The sequence below is a fragment of the Odocoileus virginianus genome, chromosome 26, assembly GCF_023699985.2.
Source record: "Odocoileus virginianus isolate 20LAN1187 ecotype Illinois chromosome 26, Ovbor_1.2, whole genome shotgun sequence".
In the NCBI taxonomy this organism is placed as follows: Eukaryota; Metazoa; Chordata; class Mammalia; order Artiodactyla; family Cervidae; genus Odocoileus; species Odocoileus virginianus.
This window is the reverse complement of record NC_069699.1, coordinates 14835293-14852242: the sequence shown is the minus strand read 5'-3', so window position 1 is coordinate 14852242 and position 16950 is coordinate 14835293. Positions and strand designations below refer to the sequence as shown.

Here is a 16950-nt window from a genome sequence, read left to right as displayed (position 1 = left end):
TAACTCCCGGTGCCCCTTAGGCTGCAGTACGCGTCCCTCTTGCTCCTGGCCCTGCCCCCAGCCCCGCCCCGAGGCTCCGGCCCCGCCTCGCCGCCTTCCTCGGAGACCAAGGCCAGGTCCCTACCGCAGCCGCGGCGCCAGCAGGAGGGAGGGAGGCGGGGGAAGAGGCAGAGGGGGAAGGGAGAAGGGCGGGCTCCTTACGCCCAGTCCCGCGCTCAGCGTCCGTGCCGGCAGATTCGCTACAAACGGCCCGGCCACTCCGGATCCCAAGTAGCGCAACTTCTGTCTCCAGAAACTCAACTCTAAGATGGAGGCGCTAGAAAAGCCCTGTGAGGTGTCCAGAGGCCCCTCCGAATCCCAGAGAATGGCCTCTCGAGCCTCAGCGGGCGGGCGGGGATCTGTGGCGAAAGTGCAGCTCGGCAGCGCCGCGGCGCCAAGTTTACCCTGCGCAGACGCCGTCGCCGCTGCTGCTGCCGCCGCCGCTGCCACTGCCTTTGCCGCCACCGTCTCCACCGCCGCCGTCCCCGCGCTGCCTCCGGGAGCCTCCATTGTTCCGGCGGCGCCGGGTCCCGAGACCCGGCAACCTAGGGGCCTTCGAAAGGGGCGGCGGCCGCCGGAATTGAGACGCTCGGGCGCCAGCGGGACTGGGAGCGGCAGGGGTCAGCGCGGGAATCCCAGGGAGCCGGGCCAGAGCGTGGGGCGGCAGGGGGTCGGGGTGGCGTGGTCTGCAGTCTCCGGAATTGGGGCTCTCCCTCCCCGGCCCGTCTTTCCCCGCCGGCCTCCCTAAGTGGGGTCGGAGCCCCGGCGGGCGTCCCCGGCGATGAGCCCGGACTCGAGGTGGCCGGTGAGTGCGGGCCAGTGACCAGGGCGGGAGTGGCAAGCTGGGAAGGGGTAGGCTAGTTTTGTGGGGCACGCACTGAAACTGCCCGGCCCTCGGGCCGGGCCACTCTAGCCGGAAGAAGTGACAGTGCATTAGCCCCCCGCCCGCATCCCTGGGCAACAGTGTGTCCCTTCGGGGCTGCCTGGGTCAATGGCAGGAGGAGAGCCTTGTTCAACTTGTACACTTTGATCAAGGGGAAACGTCGCCGCATCCGGGAGAGGGCTGCGGGCACCGCCTGGGCCTGGCCTGATCGCTCTGGCCTCCGCCCCCTACTTCCTCCAGCCCCCTGAGAGCCTTAGGCAGATGCGGTCGTCATACCCCAGGGCCTGGGGCCCTCCCCACGGACTTTCGGGTCTAAGTTTCCGTGTCTCTTCTCTGCGCGTCTGCTGCTGAGTCCCAGCGGAACATTTGCCGGGGGCTCTGTGCTGCTTCGGGAGCTAGAGCAGCAGAGCTGCAGCCTTCACCAGGGACTCATTGAAACAGTAGAGTTTGTGCTTCTGATTGGTTTGTTTCAAGATAGCCACAGGTAGGAAGTAAGGGCAGTTTAAGTAGTTTTAATGAAATGGCAATCAGGGGTTTGGACAGAGGCTGGAGCAGTTCACTGGCTGGGTTAAGTCACAGGAGACAACTCTTGTTAGTCAGGGAGCTCAGGGTGGCTTTGCTTGGAATGGTGCCCAGCCCATAGTTAAATTGTTGAATTCAGCTGGGCCTGGAGAAATTGGGGCAGTCTCTGACCAAGCTGGGCTTCCTGGGGGCTGGTGCCATCTGCTGTCTCCACTCACCCAGGAACACTGGAGAGAAGGAAGGGAGGGCTCTAAGGACCAGCATGGAGCTGAGTGTGCCTGGACTGCCATGTTCCTGTTTGTACTCTTAAGGCCTGGTGTCATTCCCAAGGCCAGGGCATAGGCTTACCCCAGAGGCCTCAGAAAGTCATCCATGTATTTCTGCTGGAGTCCAGGACCAAATCATTTTGGCCACCAATTCAAACTTCCGCATGGGCTGACACTAGCTTTCATCCATCTCAGTCCCTAATCTGGTGATCCTCTCATTTAGCTATTCATTCAACAAATTATTTATTCATTTGCCAAAACAATATTGCATGCCAGGTTCTGGGTCTATGGAAATGGGTAGGCTCTCGTGTCTGCACTGTACAGCTCCCAGTCTAGTGGAAGGAGACAGAGAACTTTCAGTGTGGTGAGTGCTGTGGTGGAGCTGAGGATGAAATGCTGTGGAAACACAGCTCTCTGTGAGAGAGATGAAGAAATCATAACAAGTGACATTTGAGCCATGTTTTGAAGAATGAGTAGGAGCTCACTAATCAGGGAGGGTGGAAGGCATTTTAAATAGAGATCATTTTGCGGGAATGAGAGCTGGTAACATTCAGGGAATGGCAAGTTGCCCTGGTTAGAAAAAAATACAGCTATAGCTGGTGAAAAGCAGGATGTAGAAAGGAAGACTAAGGCCACAGAATGAAAGGTACACCCTGACTGTCATCATAAGGAATGTGGATATTATCCTGAAATCAGCGGGGAACATCAGGAGGCTTCTAATCAAGACACTGATATGATTAATGCTACTTGGTAGAAAGATCATTCTGGACACATTTATGTGAGATAAAGCTAGAACTGAGACACAGGGCAGAATGATCAGACAAGAGGTAATAATGCCAAGACTATGACCATGGTGTGGGCGAGATGGCGTTTGGACGTGCTGTAGAGGTCGGCTGGCCAGGACGCTTGGGGAGAGGGAGGGCTGGAGCGCGCGGAGTGGGCGGCCCAGGCCTATGCTGACCGATCTGTGCCTTCCAGATGTGACAGCATGGGGGTGGACTTTGACGTGAAGACTTTCTGCCACAACTTGCGGGCCACTAAGCCACCCTACGAGTGCCCCGTGGAGACCTGCCGCAAGGTCTACAAGAGTTACAGTGGCATTGAGTACCACCTGTACCACTATGACCATGACAACCCACCGCCCCCTCAGCAGACTCCACTCCGAAAGCACAAGAAGAAGGGGCGCCAGTCACGCCCAGCCAACAAGCAGTCGCCCAGCCCCTCCGAGGTATCCCAGTCACCCAGCCGTGAGGTGATGAGTTACGCACAGGCCCAGCGCATGGTGGAGGTGGACTTGCACGGCCGCGTGCACCGCATCAGCATCTTTGACAACCTGGATGTGGTGTCTGAGGATGAGGAGGCCCCCGAGGAGGCCCCTGAGAACGGCAGCAACAAGGAGAACACTGAGACACCCGCCACTACGCCCAAGTCAAGCAAGCATAAGAACAAGGAGAAACGCAAGGACTCCAACCATCACCACCACCACAATGCTTCTGCCAGCACCACTCCCAAGCTGCCAGAGGTGGTCTACCGGGAGTTGGAGCAGGACACCCCTGATGCACCGCCCCGGCCGACTTCCTATTACCGGTAAGGCCACCTCCACCTCCCAACTCTGGAAAACTGGTCAAGCAGGGCTTAGGAGCCAAAAATAGGTGACAAGCAACAGATAGGAAATGGCAGAGGTAGAGCATAGCAGCAACACACTGGCCCTGCCAAGGCAGAAGTGCCCCAGCTAGCGGTGATGGCACTTCCCGTACACTGCCACATGCCGGACCCTGCCCTGGGCGCTTTATAGCCATTCCCTTGTCTTATTCTCACAGCTCGCTCAGGTAGGTATTGTTCACGGGTGAGGAAACCACAGTCCTGAAGAAGGACCGGACTTATGAGCAGTCACATGCCAGTAGATAGCTGAACTGGGATTCAAACCCATATTCCTCTGACTCCAAAGCGGCACTATTTCTCCAGCATCAAAGGGCCCATTTGTTGTTCTTGACCCTTTTTACTCCATCACCGTGACCTTGGGAAAGGCATCTGTCTGGCTTTTGGTGTTCCAGTGACCCCATCTGCAGTGCAGAAGTAATATTCCTCTGCTAGCCTCAATGTAGAAGACTAGGGACACTGACTTCATAGAGTCCTAAAAGCTATTTGTAAATCTGCATAAGTAATTTCCCTGTTACTTGCCCAGTTATTGTCACCCATCCTTTAGCATGCAGAAGCAGTGTTTTCGTCACCTATGTTTCATACTCCTCCAAGAACCCTTTTATTTCATTTAACTGTTTCTTGGTATCCCACTTCCTTCCAAAAATTTGTCACAGTGGCTCCTAATAAAAATCACAGTTGAAAGGCTAAATATCTTCAACATGAGGTAAAAAAAAATGGAGTGGGGGAAGTATGGTAGTGAAACTACATTCAGAAACCCTAGCTAAAGGATGGAATAAACACCAAGTGTGAAACTTGTTTCTGAGAGTCTTGGCATCCAAGTCAAAGAGGGCAATTGGGTGAGTTAGTTAAGAAGCTGTCTTTGGTGTCAGCTAATCAGAAGGCCTGATCTCTGACAAGGACTTCTTAGAAAGGTTTTTCTGTGAAAGGTAGTTTTTACCAAAAGTGCAATAGTAAGTACTAAATCTCAGTTCTTTACAAGCAAATTTTGGGGAACTCAAGTGATTTTCTTTCCTCTCACCTCTGTTCACATGCCAGCCTGTCTTTTCCTCCCCTCTTCCATCCTTCCATCTGTCCAGCCCAGCTCCATGTCCTTCTGGCTTTTCACCGTCTCTCTTATCTGTTAGTGCTCACTGCCATGCCCACCTCCCAACACACAGACCCCTCTCCCCTCCTGATTCTTCAGCACTCTCTGCTCCCTTAGGCAGCACAGCTTAGCTCCTGTTCATTTTCTTCCTCCTTCCGCTCAGAGTCGCTCTTCCCTCTTGTGGATCAGATCTGTACTCCAGGCAGCGGCCCTCAGCTGGCCCCCTGCCATCTGTCAGGAGGTGTGTTGCATGTAGTTTGTTACCACTGTTAGCAGAACTGCCTGTTTGGGAAATTATTTACTTGTTATGTAAATGTGAGAAGATTCGAGGTCATCTCTCTAACAATACCACTGGCTCTTGCTCGCATCTGATAAACTTTCTTGAGGGGGAGAGGGAGGGTGGAGTGTCAGCTGGTGTGTCGGGAATCGCACACGACACGCAGCCTACCTTATCTGCGCCACAGCCTGTAATCGGAGTGTACTGTGGGAGTGTGCTCTGCACCATCACATAATGGTACGCGCGTCATGGCAGAGAAGAGGCTGAGAGCTGGTGCCAAGGCCTGGAATGGGCCAGATGGCTCACACTAGCCCAGAGCCACACCCTTTTTCAAGGATGAAGATGTTGCAGTCACCTTGGGGACGAGGTGAAGGGCTAAGCAAGAAGCTGCTTCTGACAGACACAGCACTTTAGTCTCTCTTCCCTTCCACTCTCAAAATGTCCTTCAGATGAACAACACTGACTGCCTCTTTCTGTGTGGTTAATCAGATATGGTCCTTGCCTCTATCCAGTAGTGGAGGGGTTAGGACACAAAAACAGTTACAATGCAAGACAGGGTCGGGCAGAGCTATACCAAAGCTAATAATCAAGCTAACATGTATTGAGTACTTGCTCCAGGTACTGTTCTGAGCACTTTATATTAACTCATCTAATGTTCCCAACAGCTGTGTGAAAGAGGTTCAGGTTAGTATCACCACTTTACAGATGTGGAAACCAAGGCCCTGAGAGGTTAGCTTACTTGCCTGCTGTCACCCAGAGCACAGCTCCGGAGCCTATGCTTGCCTAGCCCACTCCAGCTCGCAGAGTCACATTTTCCTTATGGTGAGCAGAGTGGAGGCCTGGGAGCTAACATTTATCTAGGGCCTGCTATGTACCACTTGATTTAGTCCATTCATTTTTGTAATTGCATTTAATCCTGATGTCTTAGGAAATGAGGAGTATTATCCTCATTCTCTCATCAATAAAACTGAGGTTTAGAAAAGAGCAGGGATGTCCCGGATGTCCCACAGTAACAGAGCCAGGACCTAACTCCAGGTGTGTTAGAGGCCAAAGCCATGTTCTTTTCCGTCGTTGCTCCCTGCAGCTTTATGACGGCAGAGTCAGGCCATCTGGAGTGCGCAGAGCAGGGGAGTGGGGAGCCTGCTGTGTACCCCAGCGCCTGGAGCCGCCCCTGGCTGCAGTCCCGCAGGCCCAGTGAGTGCTGTGGAGTGGAGTTTGAATCCTAGCTCTGCCACTTGCTGGCTATGTGAACCACCTGTGTGGGGCACTTAACTTCCCAAAGCTTCCGGTTTCCTCCTCTATAAAAGTGAGGGCAAGAAGAACATTGACCCAAGGACTGTGGGGAAGATAACTGTGATAACTTAGCGCAATGCCCGGTCATAGTAAATGCTCAGTAAATATTAGCTATCCTAACTGTTATCTCCCAAGGCTTTCCAGAGAGCAAAGAGTACCTAGATTCTGAGGGAGCCCTGAGCTGCTACTGCACCAGCTGGGAGAAGATCTACAGCAGCTCCATTCAGGACACAGCCAGCTGGTACTCACACAACTTAAATGTAAATTGGCAAGTGAAAACTGAGGACCTTCCTGCCCCCGACTCCTTGTACCATCACCCAGACCACTGCAGTCACGGGTCCTAGCCGCCCCATCCTTCTCCCTTCAGGATCTTGCTGAGCCTCTGCATCTCAGAGGAGGCAGTATGGCAGCTAGGACATGAGCTTTGAGCTCGGCATACCTGGGTTCATATCCCAGCTCTTCCACTTTCTCACAAGAGAGCCGGGCCAGGTGAATTCACTGCCCCAAACGTTAGGTTTCCTTTTCGGCACAACAAAAATGATGACAGGCCTTAACGGTGCCTGGAGTAAAGGTGAGGCTAGAATGAGACAACATATACATCAAGGCCGAGCCTGGAACAGGGTGAGTGCTCGGCAGATGTAACCCACGTTCTTTAAGGGAGGGAAATCTCAACCTTCTGATGCCGAGCTGCCTGTGTGCACTGCAGGTATATTGAGAAGTCGGCCGAGGAGCTGGATGAGGAAGTTGAGTACGACATGGATGAGGAGGACTACATCTGGCTAGATATCATGAATGAGCGGCGGAAGACAGAAGGTGTGAGTCCCATTCCACAGGAGATCTTTGAGTACCTAATGGACCGGCTGGAGAAAGAGTCGTACTTTGAGAGCCACAATAAAGGCGACCCCAACGCACTCGTAGACGAGGATGCTGTGTGCTGTATCTGCAATGACGGCGAGTGCCAGAACAGCAATGTCATCCTTTTCTGCGACATGTGCAACCTGGCCGTGCACCAGGAGTGCTACGGTGTCCCCTACATCCCTGAGGGCCAGTGGCTGTGCCGCCGCTGCCTGCAGTCACCCTCCCGCGCTGTGGACTGCGCCTTGTGCCCCAACAAAGGTGGTGCCTTCAAGCAGACAGATGATGGGCGCTGGGCCCATGTGGTGTGTGCCCTCTGGATCCCCGAGGTCTGCTTTGCCAACACGGTCTTCCTGGAGCCCATTGACAGCATTGAGCACATCCCGCCCGCACGCTGGAAGCTGACCTGCTACATTTGCAAACAGCGGGGCTCAGGGGCCTGCATCCAGTGCCACAAGGCCAACTGCTACACAGCCTTCCACGTGACGTGTGCCCAACAGGCTGGCCTTTACATGAAGATGGAGCCTGTGCGGGAGACAGGTGCCAATGGCACCTCCTTCAGCGTCCGCAAGACCGCCTACTGCGACATCCACACACCCCCAGGTTCAGCTCGCCGCCTGCCTGCCCTGTCTCACAGTGAAGGGGAGGAGGATGAGGAGGAGGAGGAAGATGAGGGTAAGAGTTGGAGCTCAGAGAAGGTCAAGAAGGCCAAGGCCAAGTCCCGGATCAAGATGAAGAAGGCGCGGAAGATCCTGGCAGAGAAACGGGCAGCGGCCCCCGTGGTGTCTGTGCCTTGCATTCCACCACACAGGTACGGGGGCAGCAGATGGGCGGGCCGGGGAGGGAAGAAGCCCTGTTGGAGACTGACAGTCCTCTGAGTGGAGACAGGCTTGGGTTTTCTTCTTTCTGTCAGGAGCTACCTAGAGGTGGTTGTTGTTTTCATATCAAAAGAGATTAGCTCTAGCAGGTCACCTGACGTTGACGTTAGGAGCCAGAGACTTCAGCTCTTCTCTGGCCGACTGAGCAGGTGTATTTGAAACTGCCCGCCTTACTGCTGGGGTGGTGGAAGTTAGGAAGACGGTGGAGTGGCCACCAGCCACAGTGGAAGAAATAGCCTGACTCTGAAGGGAGAACAGAATGGAAAAGAGGGAAGGAAATGCCCAAGGAATTGTGATACGGCCTCAACTGAGGGCTGTGAGCATCAGTTACTTTTCACTTTCTCTTGTGCTACCTAGACAGTTTCCTGTAGGTGACTGCTATGTCGTAGCACTTCATTTTAAAACCTTCGCAGGCTCGGCCTGAGTTGGGTGTCCCAGGGTCAGTTAGCACTCAGGGCTGCAGTGACAATAAGCAGTCTTAGGGGCCAGGCTCGCTCACCTCCCCCCACCAGTGAACAGGGTCAGTACTGGGAGCTTGGCTTCCTGTCTCCTGAAGTGCCCTTGACAGCCAGCTGTGTTTGCTCTTCTTTGCCCTAGCCCAGTGTCACAGGCCTTCTTGACAATAGATTTATTCCCTATTCAGCCCCACGCAGAAACTCTCATGAGCCAAAGTCCCCTGTTCTCTGTGAGAAAATCAAGGCCCAAGAGGTTTTTCTTCTCTTTGCTCTCCTGTTTCCCAGGCTCAGTAAAATCACAAACCGCCTGACCATCCAAAGGAAGAGCCAGTTCATGCAGAGGCTGCACAGCTACTGGACGCTGAAGAGGCAGTCGCGGAATGGGGTCCCTCTGCTGCGTCGTCTACAGACCCACCTGCAGTCTCAGAGGAACTGTGACCAAGTCGGGGTACTATGTCAGATTCCCTGTGGGCTCTGGGAACTAATGCCAGGGGGACGAGGACAGAGACTTATCATTGGCTTGTTTTTCTGTACCACCCAGCATGTGGGATCTTAATTCCCCAACAAGGGATCAAACTCGTGCTCCCTGCATTGGAAGCACAGAGTCTTAACCACTGGACCACCAGGGAGGTCCCCAGAACAGAGATTTGTGACTGCAGTTTCCAATGCATGAGGGCTTGAGCTGTTTGTTCCTTTAATCTAGACCTTAAATCAGGCTAAGGATGAAATCCTTACACATTATCCTTCATGCATTATTCCTTGTGTTCATCCTTTCATTCACAACAAGCATATACCAAGCACCAACTCTGCTGGGCTCAACAGACACAGTGGGTTGCAGAGTTTCCACATTAGTTGGCGAACCTACCAAGAGATCACTGTGCTCCCAGCTTTGGCTTTTCCTGCCCTTGACCCAAGTTTCCTGGGCTCTCATTGCCTCTGGCTCTCTTATCATCTCCTGATCCCCCTTTTGCCTCTTCAGAGAGATTCCGAGGATAAGAACTGGGCCCTCAAAGAACAGCTTAAGTCCTGGCAGCGGCTTCGGCATGACCTCGAGCGAGCACGGCTGCTGGTGGAGCTGATTCGCAAGCGGGAGAAGCTCAAAAGGGAGACGGTGAGTGTTCCCAGACCAGCTTTTCTTTATAGTGGAGAAAACAGACACAGAAAAACAGAAAACACAGAAAAGTATGCGTCCCCTGGCCAGGAAGGGACGAAGCTAATGTGAGAGTCGGGTAACCTGGAGCTCAGTTTGCTCTCAGGCTCATCAGAAGCAGAATGTCACAGGAGAGTTTTATGAATGGACTCCTTAATGATGTGATGCAGGTCGCTGGTGCTGGGAGTTCAAGGAAGGGGAAGTCCGCAGTAGTGAAGTGCACCCAGCAGTGTGGGGTGGGGAGGAGGCGAGTTCCCACACCAGCTACAGCCACCTCCCCCGACCCCTCCACCAAGGGACCAGCCTGGGCCTGGCTGATGGGGCCTTTATGTCTGTCAGATCAAGGTCCAACAGATCGCCATGGAGATGCAGCTGACCCCCTTCCTCATCCTCCTTCGAAAAACCTTGGAGCAGCTCCAAGAGAAGGACACAGGCAACATCTTCAGCGAGCCGGTCCCTCTGTCTGAGGTAACCGAATTGGACGAAGTAAGAATCCCTTCCCCTCACTCCACCTTCTTTCTGTTCCTCTCCCAGATGGACCCTTGCCGCAGGTCTGGGCCGGGGGCTAGGAGGGGACCATGAAGAGAGGGGCTGGCGGCTCTGGGGCTCCGGGGTGAACCGGAACCACAGGCATCACCTGGACTCTGTCTTGTCCCTGTCGTACCTCAAGGGCCCAGAATGGGAGGCAGTCTGCACTCCTTCCCCAGAGGCAGGGACTGAGTCTGCCAAGTGAATAAGCCCAGGGCAGGAAGACACTTTCCGGGTGCTGAACCCTAGAACGGAGAATTTAGAAGGCTCAGCACCTAAAGAACCATCTCTGAAGCCCTAGGTCCTGCCTGGCAGACTCTTCTCTCTAAAAGGTATAGAATGAGAGGCCTGAGGCAGCAGCCTCCTTACACGGCTTACTGAGAAGTCTAAAGAGCTAGAGGAATGCAGGGTGGTGTTACTTCCAGAGGATCCCCCTAGCCACTTTCTTATTAAGACCTCATGTGGCTCTAGGATTTGGCTATAATTTCATTACTGTTTTCCAAGCAAGTAAAAGAAGGCCCTGCGAGGCTAAGAGGCTTGCCAAGGTCACACAGCTTGTGACTGGAAAAGTCTAGACTAGAATCCAGCTTTCTTTTCCCCTGTGCTATACACCTGCCTCTGACTATAGTAGGAGGAGGTTGCTGGATGCATTTCAAGGGAGGTTGTTAGGAACGGGGTCAGGGGGAATGAGGAACATACCTCCACTTAGCCACCTCCCGTGTTCTCCAGGTACCTGACTACCTCGACCACATCAAAAAGCCTATGGACTTTTTCACCATGAAGCAGAACCTGGAGGCTTACCGCTACCTGAACTTTGATGATTTTGAGGAGGACTTCAACCTCATCGTCAGCAACTGCCTCAAGTATAATGCCAAGGATACCATCTTCTACCGGGCAGCAGTGCGGCTCCGTGAGCAGGGTGGCGCGGTGCTCCGCCAGGCCCGGCGCCAGGCAGAAAAAATGGGCATTGACTTTGAGACGGGCATGCATATCCCCCACAGCCTGACTGGAGACGAGGCCCCACACCACACCGAAGATGGTGGGTGATAAGTCACACACACACGTAGAGGCCAATGCCAGGGATGAACAGCTTTCCAAAAGTCCCCTCCTGGGAGCAGGCAGTGTAGGCAGGAAGCAGCTAGTCTGAGCAGTGGCAAACTAGCCCCAGGAATGCTCTCAAAGCCAGACTGGGTGAATGGAGAGCAATCCCCGCGTTTCTACATCTTGGTGCTACTATTTTACAGCCGTTCCCGGTGAGAAGCGGAGGGGAGAAGAGTGACTTTCTGGTTGCCTGCCCAGGTTCACGGGGCCCAGCAGGCTGCCCTAAGACTGACCTCTCATCCCCTGTTCCCACCCCCCTGCAGCAGAGGAAGAGCGGCTGGTCCTGCTAGAGAACCAGAAGCACCTGCCAGTGGAAGAGCAGCTAAAGTTGCTGCTTGAACGGTTGGATGAGGTGAACGCCAGTAAGCAGAGCGTGGGCCGCTCTCGGCGCGCCAAGATGATCAAGAAAGAGATGACGGCACTGCGGAGGAAGCTTGCCCACCAGCGGGAGACTGGACGGGATGGGCCTGAGCGACACGGCCCCTCCAGCCGGGGCAGCCTGACACCCCACCCAGCGGCCTGTGACAAGGACGGGCAGACAGACAGTGCCGCCGAGGAGAGCAGCAGCCAGGAGACAAGCAAAGGTCTGAACCCCATGGCATGATGGACCCAAGGCCAGCCAGACTTGGACTCTGCAGCACACACTCAGCCCCTGCCACCCCCCCAGGCAGAGGTCCCTCCTGCTCAGCTAGCTAAACTTTCTCCCTCCTTCCCCCTTCAGGGGCCTCTTAGCTGCCTCTCTCTGGCTATTTGTGTGAGAGACATTGTTCCCAACTCCCTGCCCCCCAAACGATCTCCGCTACTCTAGCTGAAGTTATGTCCTATATCCCTAGGGCCTACCGTAGACAGATGCCCTTCCCACTTCAGGCCCCTCACCGACTCTCCTTCTCTCTTTCTCTGCTCCAGGCCTGGGTCCCAACATGTCCTCAACCCCCGCACTTGAGGTGGGCAGGAGAACCTCAGTTCTGTTCTCCAAAAAGAACCCGAAGACAGCTGGACCGCCCAAGAGGCCGGGCCGGCCCCCCAAAAACCGGGAGAGCCAGATGACCCCCAGCCACGGAGGCAGTCCTGTGGGGCCCCCCCAGCTCCCCATCATGGGCTCCCTACGTCAGCGCAAGCGGGGTAGGAGCCCTCGGCCCAGTTCGAGTTCAGACAGCGACAGTGATAAATCCACAGAAGACCCCCCAATGGGTGAGCCTCACCATCACCCAGCCCCTCCAGTAGAGTGAGCAAAGCTGCCCTCCTTCCCAGTATAACTCCCACCTAGCCCTTCATTTGCCCTTAATATATCAGAGCTAGAAGGGCCCTTAGGAAGCCTGTCATTCAGTCTCCTCACTTTATAGATGGGGAAACTGAAGCCCAGAGACACTAACCCAACCAGATTCCCGTCCAGGGTGCCCTCCATTTTATCACTTCACCTTTTCTCTTCTCACTCTCCTTGGGGAAATCTCCTTTAAGCCACTCGTGTCCTAAGGCTAGTAACTGCCAAGGGAGGTGCAAGGGGTGGTGCAGGGCTGTGACCAGCGGTGGTGGACACTGCACAGAGCTGGCTCTGCTGGCCAAGGTTGGGGGAATTTTCCAGCACAGAACGGAAAGCCAAGCTCTGAGTCCCTCTTACCGTGGTAGATCTCTGATCTGCATCTTACTGACTGATTCCTTCCCTCCTGCCCCACCCCCAACCAAGACTTACCAGCCAATGGCTTCAGCGGTGGAAACCAGCCAGTAAAGAAGAGTTTCTTGGTGTATCGTAACGACTGCAGCCTTCCTCGGAGCAGCTCAGACTCAGAATCCAGCAGCAGTAGCAGCAGCAGTGCTGCCTCCGACCGGACCAGGTACCAGCCCTCTAGGTTTAGCCCTGCCTCCAGGACGGCATTCCAAATTTCCCTGTGGGGAGTGTGGTGGCAGCCATCTCCACCTGGATTAAGATGGCTCCGACCAAAGGTTCTCTGCAAAGTAAATAGAGCAGATGAGATTGTCACCATAATGAAATAGAGGGGACCATTCTTGGTTAAGTTCATGCTTTAGAACAGAGGGCTTCCCTGGTAGCTCAGATGGTAAAGAATCCACCTGCAATGTGAGAGACCCGGGCTTGATCCCTGGGTCAGAAAGATCCCCTGGAGAAGGGAATGGCAACCCACTCCAGTATTCTTGCCTAGGAAATCCTGTCGACAGAGAAGCCTGGCAGGCTACAGTTCATGGGGTTGCAAAGAATTGGACATGATTGAGCAACTAACACTTTCACTTTTCACTTAGAACAGAGTGCATAAACTGATTTGTGGTGACCTGGATTTGGCCTACAGACATATTTTATTTGGCCAGCATGATATTTAAAAAAAAAAAAACAAACCCAGAAGTGCCACATAAAATTCCCAGTTTCTGTATTCCCTTTAAAAATCAGACCTAGCAGTTCTGGCCACTGTTGCCTTAAGATGGGGCATACACTCATCACTACTGCTGTATCCAGCCCACTTCAGTCAGATCACCCCCAAACCCCTGAGGGCACTTGAGTCTGAAATTATTCAAGTAGCCTCTGCTTTCCAAAAGTCTTAGACCTTAGGGGCCAAGAGAAGACACCACCATGCCATTCCCCACTCTCGCTCTCCTCTGAGTTGAGCATCCCTTTTGTCCACAGCACAACGCCTTCAAAACAAGGCCGGGGCAAGCCCTCCTTCTCTCGGGGCACCTTCCCAGAGGACAGCAGCGAAGATACCTCAGGCACTGAGAATGAGGCCTACTCCGTGGGCACTGGCCGCGGCGTGGGCCACAGCAGTAAGTACGCCCGCCCAAAGCCAGAGGTGCTGGGGGCCTGGTGTCAGGGCCTTGCCAGACCCCTGGCTGCTGATCCGTCCCCTCTCTCCCATTCCTGTGAAGTTGTAAGGAAGAGTCTGGGCCGGGGAGCTGGCTGGCTATCAGAGGATGAGGACTCCCCCCTGGACGCTCTGGACCTGGTGTGGGCCAAATGCCGAGGGTATCCATCGTACCCAGCTCTGGTAGGCTTCTGCTTTTCTCGTCATACCCCTTGTCTTCCAGCCCCAAGACATACACTCAAAAGCAGCAGACCTCCTACTCTCTGCCGAGCTGCAGAGCGCATGAGTCTTTAGCAGACAGTCACTCAGAGGTCCCTCGTTAGCTTCTCCATCCATCCCTTTCTCTTCTCTTTACCTCTTGGGCTCTGAAATAGTTCAGCATGGGAAGAAGCCGAGGGTCAGGATTGCAACCCTAGTTAGATGATTACGTTTTTCTGTCCCCTCTTCAGAGGTAGTCTCCAAATTCTTGGATAGAGTAAGCCTCGGGGAAGGAGGAGACTGAACTAACCAAGGTCTTATTACACCCTTAGATCATTGATCCAAAGATGCCCCGGGAAGGTATGTTCCACCATGGGGTTCCCATCCCTGTGCCCCCATTGGAGGTGCTGAAACTTGGGGAACAGATGACCCAAGAAGCCCGAGAGCATCTCTACCTCGTCCTCTTCTTTGACAACAAGAGAACCTGGTAAGGGAGGAGGGGAGCAGTTGATGTGACTCATAGCCACAGATGCAACCCCGGCTATTGGGGGCAGGCTGCCAGGAAACTCCAGCACTGACAGCCTGGGTGATCATAAATCAGTGGGGGAGGGACTTAGATCGCTGAGCAAAAGGGTTGTGTTGACCAAGAGTCTGAGAGACTGAGTGGGCAGCAGCTGACAAACAGCTGTAGCTAGAAAACAGAGGACCATGAGTGACTGTGAAAAATGTAGGGGTGGCTCCACACCCAGACTAAGGTGGCTTCTAGATTTAGTTTTCCCACCTCTGCCTCCATGGTGACAAGATGTGGGGGATAAAGCAGACATAATCACTGGGTCTCTGAATCCCTGTTCTGTCACATTTACAAGTGTAGTCGTTTGTTGTTGTTGTTAATTGTCTGCGGAAGATATCTAATGTCAGTTAAGTCTGCCTGGAGCCCATGGGACAAGGTATCTATTTCAGGCTAGGTCATGGTTCCTTTTTGCACTCATAAATACCCTGTGGTTATCCCCCGGTGTGACTGTCAACTGGGCTATTTTCATCACTAGCCTGTGAGCGGTTCCTGGAGGGCACGGACTGCATCTCTCGGTTTCTGTAACTCCTACCAGAGCCTGGCCCAGAATGGGCACTTAGGAGTTTCTGAAGGAAGCAACAAGTGAGGGAGGCTGATGCTTGTTGTCCTCCCAGAGATAAGAGATGACTTTCTTAATCCTCGTCTCGTCCTACAGGCAGTGGCTGCCCAGGACTAAGCTGGTTCCTCTGGGCGTGAACCAGGACCTTGACAAGGAGAAGATGCTGGAGGGCCGGAAATCTAACATCCGCAAGTCAGTCCAGATAGCCTACCACAGGGCCCTGCAGCACCGCAGCAAGGTGCAGGGCGAGCAGAGCAGCGAGACCAGTGACAGTGACTGATGCTGCCCAGCCCAGCCTTCAGCGCCCTGCCGCCTCTCCTCCCTGTGGCTCACCGTCCTGGAGTGGCGCCGGCCTCTGCACTGACTCGTTCCTGGTCTTGGGGCCAGTCTCAGGGGAAGCTGGGTGGGGGAGGTCCCTCCCGCCCTGAGTGCAGCTGGACTGTACAGAACACTCCAAGGGCCCCTGGGGGCTCTGCGCAATGAGAGGGGAGGTCCCACAGGCCAGAAAGCTCCCGAGATCTCGCGGCATTGTAGCACAGGGTGGTGGGCCAAGGTTAGGACACTGTGTAAAACAGGCCATCCCACCACCTCTGCCTACTCGTGCCGGGAGAGTCCCTAACTGCCTAGTGGCCTGAGGCCCCTGAGGTGGTGTGGTGAGCGGGCATCTGCCCAGCCTAGCAGTGGGACTGATGTCTGTCCAGCCCGGAAGAGGGGCACTAGGTGACCCCCTCCCCTGCTGTAAATACTGTAATTAGCGGAGAATTTAAATTATTCTCATTTGTAACTGCGTTTCCGGGTCGCGCCAGAGTCATTTGGTACTAAAAAAAAAAAAAAAAGATTGGGGCCTGTCCCCACTTCCCTTCTTCCCATAGATTCCCCCACCTTTCAAACTGGTTTGTATTTATTTCAAAGGAAGAAAATATATTGATTCTTAGAAAATAAATGGTCTGTTTGGAATTCTTGGTTCTTGCCTTCTGCCAGGGCAAAGGGATGAAAAGGGAGGCTCTGTCCCTCAGGGATGGGAAATAATTGGGCTCAAGTGGTTACTGGCTGTTGCATTTGTAAGACAAAGATAATATGACAGCTCCCATTCCCTGTGTATTTCACTGAGTGGTAGACTCTGTGCTGAAGCACCTTTAGATCCACCCTTTTGTATAGTCCTTGCAATAACTATGGGGAAAGTTAACAGGATGGTTATTTCCATAAAGACACCAAGGTTTAGAAAAATTAAGTAACTTGCCTAAGTTCTCACAACAAGGAAGCTGCAGAGCTACGATTTGAATAAAAGCCTGTCTGCAAAGCAGCTTCTGTAACCAGTATGCCAAACTGCTGGAAGGGAAGAGTTTAGTGCCCATGCCTTCTTGAACTGCAGATGCTTCAAGTCCTTTGCCCGTTGGATGGTCCAAGTACTTCTTCAGAGTCACTATAGCTGTGACCTTCCCCTGTTTAGCTAGGGACTGAGCAGGAGTGCAGATTGATTCTTCATTCCCCACTTTGACACCTCTTCCGCTTCAAATACTGACTGGAGGAATGCCCTCTGAAGTGCTAGGCATCTGAGGGCTGGTGTCCTACAGAAGAGGCGAGCACAGGAAGCAGCCCCAGGGTCTTGCAGCTACTGAGCTGAGAGGCTACCAGGTTTACAGCCTTCTGCTAGATCCTGTGTGGGAGAGACAGACAAATCAGCTGCCAGTCTGTCTGTTAAGGAATCTGAAGGCTGATTATTCAGATACAATAACCAAGAATCACTATGCTAGAAGGGGAGAAACCGTCCAAATACAGTTCTTGTCTGTGGTTTTCGAGTCTCCAGGAGGGAAGAAGTTAT

General features: G+C 53.7%; 1 protein-coding gene and 1 long non-coding RNA gene across 7 annotated transcripts in view; one reads left to right on the top strand and one right to left on the bottom strand.

The window, feature by feature from the left end:
• Positions 1-12769, bottom strand: part of LOC139031223 (uncharacterized) — a 57479-nt gene extending 44710 nt beyond the window's left edge. The window contains exon 1 of the long non-coding RNA XR_011483642.1: positions 12684-12769. This is a non-coding gene — a long non-coding RNA (uncharacterized lncRNA). The remainder of the gene's footprint in view (positions 1-12683) is intronic.
• On the top strand, positions 444-16071 carry BRPF1 (bromodomain and PHD finger containing 1). Of its 6 annotated transcripts, none has more exons than XM_020887484.2 (14): positions 445-844; positions 2689-3297; positions 6733-7692; positions 8500-8662; positions 9194-9325; positions 9704-9850; positions 10622-10931; positions 11257-11577; positions 11900-12184; positions 12678-12825; positions 13626-13762; positions 13865-13983; positions 14331-14485; positions 15225-16071. In XM_020887484.2, the coding sequence occupies exons 2-14, from the start codon at positions 2699-2701 to the stop codon at positions 15406-15408; spliced, it is 3660 nt and encodes a 1219-aa protein (XP_020743143.1). In that variant the 5' UTR covers positions 445-844; positions 2689-2698; the 3' UTR covers positions 15409-16071. The 6 variants fall into 6 exon arrangements, with proteins under 6 accessions (XP_070311658.1, XP_020743143.1, XP_020743141.1 ...); XM_020887485.2 differs by having other exon boundaries at positions 446-844; positions 9704-9832; XM_070455557.1 differs by having other exon boundaries at positions 444-659; positions 9704-9832; positions 13626-13983.
• Positions 16072-16950: the final 879 nt, after the last annotated feature.

Bases quoted from the DNA above. Each gene is read 5' to 3' on its own strand.
- BRPF1 (XM_070455557.1), top strand. From the start codon at position 2,699: ATGGGGGTGGACTTTGACGTGAAGACTTTCTGCCACAACTTGCGGGCC. The intron at 10,932-11,256 runs GTGGGTGATAAG...ACCCCCCTGCAG, and splicing joins CCCACACCACACCGAAGATG to CAGAGGAAGAGCGGCTGGTC. The intron at 12,185-12,677 runs GTGAGCCTCACC...CCCCCAACCAAG, and splicing joins CACAGAAGACCCCCCAATGG to ACTTACCAGCCAATGGCTTC.